General features: G+C 31.5%; 1 protein-coding gene across 1 annotated transcript; it reads right to left on the minus strand.

Annotated features, from left to right (window-relative positions):
* Positions 1 to 666: 666 nt before the first annotated feature.
* On the minus strand, positions 667 to 6,756 carry LOC127733702 (MAM and LDL-receptor class A domain-containing protein 1-like). The gene is made up of 4 exons (XM_052243015.1): positions 6,747 to 6,756; positions 4,720 to 4,979; positions 1,206 to 1,278; positions 667 to 896 (listed from the first exon to the last, which is right to left on the minus strand). Exons 1-4 carry the CDS (start codon positions 6,754 to 6,756, stop codon positions 667 to 669), a joined length of 573 nt encoding a protein of 190 aa, XP_052098975.1.
* Between the last annotated feature and the right edge of the window lie 1,111 nt (positions 6,757 to 7,867).

The following is a 7,867-nucleotide window of genomic DNA, read 5'->3' on the forward strand; positions in this document are numbered from 1 at the left end:
AAGATAAATTCAAAAATGAGAAGTCCATAAAAAACTAACAAAATTAAACGTTATACTTTATCAGCCAAAGGGTCGAACGGAAAACAACTGTCACATTCCTGACTTGGTCCAGTCATTTTCCGAAGAAAATGGTGGGTTTAACCTGATTTTATAGCTAGCTGAACCTCCAACTTGTATGACAGCTGTTTATAGTTCAATTAGATATCTGTTTATAATCATGTGCCAGATTGACGTTATAAAGAATCAAATAATGTGTTTTTTTCACATTTATTTTTTTAAAGTATTGGTTGAAACGTTTTCTTGTTCTGGAAACATTGTCTACTACTATGTAGGTATAATTTATTAGATTGTTTTCTTTCAAGCATCATGTTTTGACATTATAATTTCCAGTGATGGAACCTCAAAATTTCATAATTATAATCAGTTGTTCTCCCTAGGACTCTCATGTTAAGCATCAAGGTTATATAATTTTTAATTGCTTGAATGTGTCAATAGAAAAACAAAAATAAATTATTTCTTTTATTTGTGCCCGAATAAACCGAATATGTATATTGCAAAATGTGAAAGTAAAACTTTTAAAAAAATAAAAATTATTTCTAGAATATGATAAAACATTATCTTTATAGAACACTGTCCATAAAGAATATTTGATAGATGAATATTATGTTAAAAAAACTGATGTTTACCAGTGCCTGTTGTATTATCACCCCGTAAAAACATAAAATTCCCAAGAGATTCTGTTCCGCTTTTTCTTGACCATGATACCAATGAAAATTTACTCTTATCAGTCTGAAATCCACAAAATCCATCTTCGAAATTACAATCAATTGGTAATGAAGCTATTGTAACAATTGTCGGAGATGAGGGAGGTGTTGTCTGGAGTGAAGATGGAGATGCTGAAGAAAAGTACATTATACATGAGTCTGCATAACACATAACAATTTGAAAAAAGCAAAATCATTTTCAAAATCTACAAATGTTAATAGAAGTACTGATGATAGTTATTGTTCTAATACGTAAAGTATTATAGAATTATATTTCCTAGTATGAAGCATAACAGGATAAACAAATTAGTATGACGATAGGTAAACACGATTTACAAATCATACTTTCTTTTATTCTTTACGATATTTTGCTCTAATAATCATAAGCTATCCATATCTCTTTAAGAGGTAAATGCGATTTCAAAAAACCTTTTCTTTTACCTTTTCTCAAGGCTATATCATCTATTGCCAGATCGCTTCCATAATGATATTTGGCTGTGGCCTCAAATTCTATCTAGAAAGTATACAATATTTTGATTATTGCACTGGAATAATCATGTAATCATATGAGTTAAAATGTAGTAACAAAACTTTTATTTGATCAATTTGTACAAAAAGGATCGCACACAAGTTTAACCAAATTATGAAGTTTATATTTTGTCCTTTATAAACGATGATAACAATTTATATTAGCCCATACAAAGGAATATATAAAACTTAATTATAAATAACCCTTGATAGCTTATGATAATATAATTGAGAATGAAAATGGGAAATACTAATATTTACGTTATGTTAACTACCTCAACATGGATTTGAAAAGAGGTGAAGAAAATATCAATATAGAATCTGATGGTTACTCTCCCGAAACACTCTCTTTTTTCAAAATAATCCATTTATTTTTATCTTTTTCTCATTTGTCAATTCCTAGATATAGATGTTAGTAAAATAGCTGTGGTCTTGTTGTTTTTGATTTAAATTTGGACTAAAATAGGTTAACAGACCTTCTCTTTTTCGATTTTGGTATATTACACTATATATTATTAGCGTTATTTGGTATATTACACTATATATTATTATTATTGTTGTGTTTTAAAAATATTTTGTAATTTACTGAAGCCCATTTAGGTCCTTCCAAAAATATGCTTTGAATTCGAAATGACGAATTAAAATCGTAATTACAAAAATTTCATTTACATGTTTCATGTAAAAATAAGAGTTCTGACTACTGGGTTGGTGTTTCCCTCGGGGACGAATATAATACGGGTTTGAAGAATAACAAATGAAATCACAATGACATAGGTGCCATGGTCACCATTATTACCTTGTTGATCTTTAAAGTTAACCTTCTATATACATGATTATTCTGTCTAGACAACAAATGCCAACTAACGTCATTTTGTTTTTACAAACTTTTTGTTGTAAGACTGCTCTTCTATTGGTGCATATTCCACATCTTATTAATTCGTATAAGTGTTGTTGATAAATCTTGTATATAAAAACGAACTAGGCCATGGTAAACGTAGGTATAAACGTTTCGTACATCGAACTTTTTAAATTGCCAACAATCTAGCAAATGCTCTTTTTTCAATTGATATTTGTTTATCATTTACAAACATAAATCAAACATGTCTGACCCACATTTTTTTTTAGCAGACCAATATCAAATTCGAATTTCTATTGTGAATAATATTCCACTTTAGTCTTATCAGCAATTCAAACTTTAACATGGACGAAATATGCCGCAAAACAACTGCTTAATTACCATAGTATGACATCTTATGGAGACTTTGCCAAATCATTTTACCTTACTTGTTAGTTGTCAATATTGAAAGTTCTCTGCTCTTGTTTAATATCATTAAATGTCATAAATAGGTTAGTTTTGAAAGGAAATTTTAACCTACTTTGATAAGTTGACATACCAAAGACGTACACGTCAGACATGAATGAATAATTATCGGTTCTTTTAATCTTTTGATAAGAACAGTAATACCCTTTTTCACACTGACCAGGTCATTGTGTAGAATCGTGCGAACATAATATTGATAGCAATATCGGCTGATCATTTAATCTGTAAATCAAGTTTATAATAATTTCTAAAGAGTCGTTAGATAAGGAATGGAACATAAAATTCGTGGTTTAGTTCTAGATATAAGTCACTGCTAAGCACATTTAAATTTCATTTCCAATAGAAAAATTTTAATAACAAATTGTATAAACTTATGACTTATTAGTGTTTTCACATATAAAAGCTTTCTGCCTAAATATTACTTAAGGTCATGGTACAGTAAATGGTTCTGTTTGTGTCTGTCCCAAGTCAGGAGCCTGTTATTCAGTGGTTGTCGTTTGTTGCTGTATATCATATTTGTTTATCGTTCATTGTTTTGGACATAAATAAGGCCGTTTGTCTTCTCGTGTGAATTGTTTTACATTTGTCGGGGCCTTTTATAGCTGACTATGTGGTATGGGTTTTACTCATTGTTGAAGGTCGTACGGTGACCTATAGTTGTTTTTTTGTTTGTTTGTTTTTTTTTGTAAAATGTTGCATACCAACTTGACTCGTTGCACTTTAACTGAAAACCGAAAACCAAATACATTTATCTCTTTTATCATCTGAAATATTACTGAATGAATTCTTTCATATAAGATGAACATTTGTATAGAAAACTCATAAAATCGGCGAAAAACATTCTTAAATCGGTCTTAAAATCATCAAATCTCCAATTTCAAGTCCATAAACTTTCTTTAAAAATTGTATGTTGTTGGTTCAAAAATTGCCGTTTTAACAATGTAAAAAATAATAAGGTAACCGACTTAGTTTTTACAGTATTGATCATAGAAGTGGTGTTCTAGGTGAAAAAAAATACGACAATACGTCGAAACAAGCCTTACGTCATCGAGTTGTAAGCCATAAAACGTCAATTATTGCGTTTTTCAGTACAAACTTGGACGCAGATTGCAATACACCAAAAACAAAGTCGGTGAACATAATATGATTATTTTACATACTTTAAACAGAAATTTATGTATCAACAACAAATAATTTTAAAGAAAAATCTATGTACTAGAAATTTGAGATTTGATGATTTTAAGACAAATTTAAGAACATATTTCGCCGATTGTATGTGTTTTCTACACAAATGTTCATCTATTTTGAAAGAATTCAATCAGAAATATTTCAGACCATATAAGAGATAAATGCATTATTTTTTCGATTTTCAGTGATACATGTAGTTCAACGAGCAAAATTTTGTACGGAAAATTTTACCAAAATATGTGACATAGCCGATTTACTATACATTAACCTTAAGGAACATATAGAATAGACCTATGATCATTCAGGATTTCCTCTTTGGTAAGTGTTGTGGGGTATATTTTGAGTTTTCAAGTGAGTTGTCAATACCTAATTCCCTTGCTAGTATCAAGCAGTTGATGTAATCTGACATTAACGAGTCCTTAATTTTCATAATATGAGAACTGATGAAGACTTTGCAAAATCCTTTTACTTGACTTACTCTTTTTCAACTTTGTAACCTCTCTGACCCTAACGAATTTTATAAGCATATAAATTTTTAAAGCACAACCTATTTTGATAATTTGACAAAGGGTTGACGTCAGACATGAATGAACTATTATCGGTACTTTCAATCTTTTGATAAGGACAGTTTAACCTGTTTCACACTGACCAGGTCATTGTGTAGAAGCGTGCCAACATAATATTGATAGCAATATCGGATGATCATTTTATCTGCAAATTACTATTAAATGTATAGTAAGTTCTGGAGAGTCGTGAGACAATGATTGGACACGAATTCTACGTCACTATTGTCCTAGATGTAAGACACTGCCAAGCAGTACAGTTATGTTTCCCTATTTTCACAAATGTATTTTAACAAACTTTAAAACTTGTTTTAAAACAAAAGCGTGAATCATTATAATAGCAATTTTATTTTACCTGATATGACCCAGGACTAATAGGTATGGTTGCAAGTAGCCAATCTGGACTCTGACGACCGCTTTTATTCCATAACATTTGGCGAGTGCCTTTACTGACTAAGTAAACATTCAAGCTACCAATACCATTTCCATTCATGTGATACCAAAATGAAAGGATGTTGTTTCCAGTCACTTGGAAGATTTGACTGTGTATTACTGCTGTACAGGAGGAATTTCGTGAATGGCGGCCATAGATTACAGCATAAGAACCATTGGATGCTAAAAAGTATTATAATTCTGATCCACTAAATGACGAAGTGTTTTTTTTTTTTGCTCAATGATCTGCGCATATGGTTTTCTACGTACAATATGTTTTAATTGATCATCTTAGCTGAAATATTTGTCTATCTTTATTTCTGGAACGTTCCACACCATATAATGAAATAAACTCTTTCGTAATTTCATTTATTTATTTTTTTATTTTTTTACTTTGATTCTTCAATATCATATATAAGTACAGAGTTTATATAACTGTGTATTATCAGATAACTGTTATATCAGTCTTAAAATAATAACATTAACCATCATTTAAAGTATACTTACACCCAGTGGTATGATCTGCTATCGGACCAGACGTTTTATCCACAGTTTTCCCGTTACTAATCGTCCAATCGAAGCAACTGGTTTCTTTATTATCCCAATCGCACCAACCATTCTCAAAATTACAGTTTATTGTTGCGTTAATTGTCTCTGAAAACACTGTAAACGGTTAAAAATAATAAGTAAACTTCATTCAATAATAATCATTTTAAAAATCTTGAAAAAGGTATAAGGGCGGAAAGACTACACAAGTGGCGTTCGAATCAAAACAGTTGTAAGGCCAAATCAATTACGAAATTGAAGAGCATAAAAAACGAAAATTTCAAAATGAAAACGGCTATGGCAGTATATGTCTGGAAGTTGAAAAACCTTAGTGCTTCGAATAATTCAACATTTTACAGGCAGTGATCTTACAGAAAATGAACATATCAACATGAAAGTGCTAGCTACAGGACTATTAAACCAACCCTTACCCAGAAATTGGAAAACTATTAAACAATTCAAGACCCAGACTACAAAATATATGACCGGTTCATGAAAAACATTTAAAACACAACAGTACTGACAACAATTCCTCTCCTACCATCGAAATATTTGTATTTATGGTCAGATGATTCGGAATGTATGCCAGAATTAGTCACGTTATCAATTGTATCATACCTTGTAATATCAATGACAATGAAGTCTGGTAAGAGAAAAACAAAAATATATATGGTATTGTAGAATTATTCACAGCTCGAACGATGGATATATTCATAAAAGTAGGTTAACGGAAGAGGACGGCATCATTTTATATAAGCCGGTTAAGCTAGCTTTTAGCAACTGCGAGCATTTTTAATACGATATTGATTATTAAATTGTTTTATTTTGTTATCGTATTCTTAAATACTATATTGATAGAGGAGTATAATTTTTTCTGTTCTAATTTTTATTGCGTATTCTTTTTTATGTACATTTTATTAATCAACTGATCGAGATTCAAGGCGGAGGGTTGACATCTGAAACATTTGTGTAACGCTTCCCAATACCCATGTTCCTGTATCAAGTAGGGCACCACTCGTCAGTGGTTGACTGTTGACATATCTTAATTTGATTGTTATTTTGAGGAATAAATGTTGATGGTAGATCCTGATAATCTCAGTTTAATTAATTCACAACTTGAAGGGCGATTTAGTGCTTGACATACTGAATGGGTTTCTTTTTTTTAATTGTCGGTTTGCTACCTCATTTTATCGCTTTTTATTCAAAATTATCATGTACCTTCTATTGTTATAATCTAGCAACAATAGTAAAGCCCTCTTTTGTCTTTATCATCCCCTGAACATATGTTCCTTCTATCTTAATACATGACAAGTAAATCCCTAGACCTATGTAACTTTGGTCTGGCTAAAAGACGAGGAGCATCTCTCATAATAAAGGGTGAGGTACATCCCATAGACTATGTACCTTCTGTCATAGCAAATGGTGAGAAACATCCCCTGGAACTATGTACCTTCTGTCTGAGTAAAGAGTGAGGAACATCCCATAGACTATGTTTAGTATGACCTCCATTATCAATGAACTAGTATACATATTTGTTTAGGGGCCAGCTGGAGGACGCCTCCGGGTGCGGGAGTTTCTCGCTGCATTGAAGACCCATTGGTGACCTTCGGCTGTTGTCTGCTCTATGGTCGGGTTGTTGTCTATTTGACACATTCCTCATTTCCATTTTCAATTTTATGTACCTTCTGTCATAGCAAATGGTAAGAAACATCCCCTTGAACTATGTATCTTCTGTCTGAGTAAAGGGTGAGGAACATTCCATAGACTTTGTACCTTCTGTCATAGCAAATGGTGAGAAATATCCCCTGGAACTATGTACCTTCGGCTGACCAATAAACACCCTTGTACTATGCACCTTTTGTCGTAGTAAATGATGAGAAACATTCCCTTGACCTATATACCTTCTGTCTAAATACATGGAGAGAAAATCACCTACACCTTTGAACCTTCCATTCAAAGAACACTGCGCTTCTGTCAATGTGAATACACACAGAACCTTGACATTGAAAATACAAATGATCTTATTTCGTGATGGATCGTCCTTCCTTAAAGTTTAAGTCAATCAAAGTGCAAGCCTGTCCTCAAGAAACATTAGCTATCGCTCATTATTATTTACGAAGAAAGATAACCTTTAGATCTAAAAACAAATACAAATGATACACGTTGATAAATGTTGAAGGACACAGTTAATTGATAATGCTTTCTTTCAACCACTTAATATCATACAAACTGCACTAAATTTACAGACAGTGTCCAGATTATGACAACTACCTGTATTCACGGACAAGAATTGATAATATTACAAGAAGTGAAAGAAAACAATATCACCAACATCGTAAAATGTTAACTGATTTCAATTACATTTTAGTTAGTATGTTGCCTCTTTTCTGATTCTTTAATATTACGTTTTCCATTTTTTTCATTGAAATATCATTTTACTAATTCGCGCGTAAACAAAATTATTACCGAGATAAACACATGTTACAACATACAAAAATAAGGAGATGTTTAATGATTGCCAATGA

The sequence above is a fragment of the Mytilus californianus genome, unplaced genomic scaffold (genome assembly GCF_021869535.1).
Source record: "Mytilus californianus isolate M0D057914Y unplaced genomic scaffold, xbMytCali1.0.p SCAF_3, whole genome shotgun sequence".
In the NCBI taxonomy this organism is placed as follows: domain Eukaryota; kingdom Metazoa; phylum Mollusca; class Bivalvia; order Mytilida; family Mytilidae; genus Mytilus; species Mytilus californianus.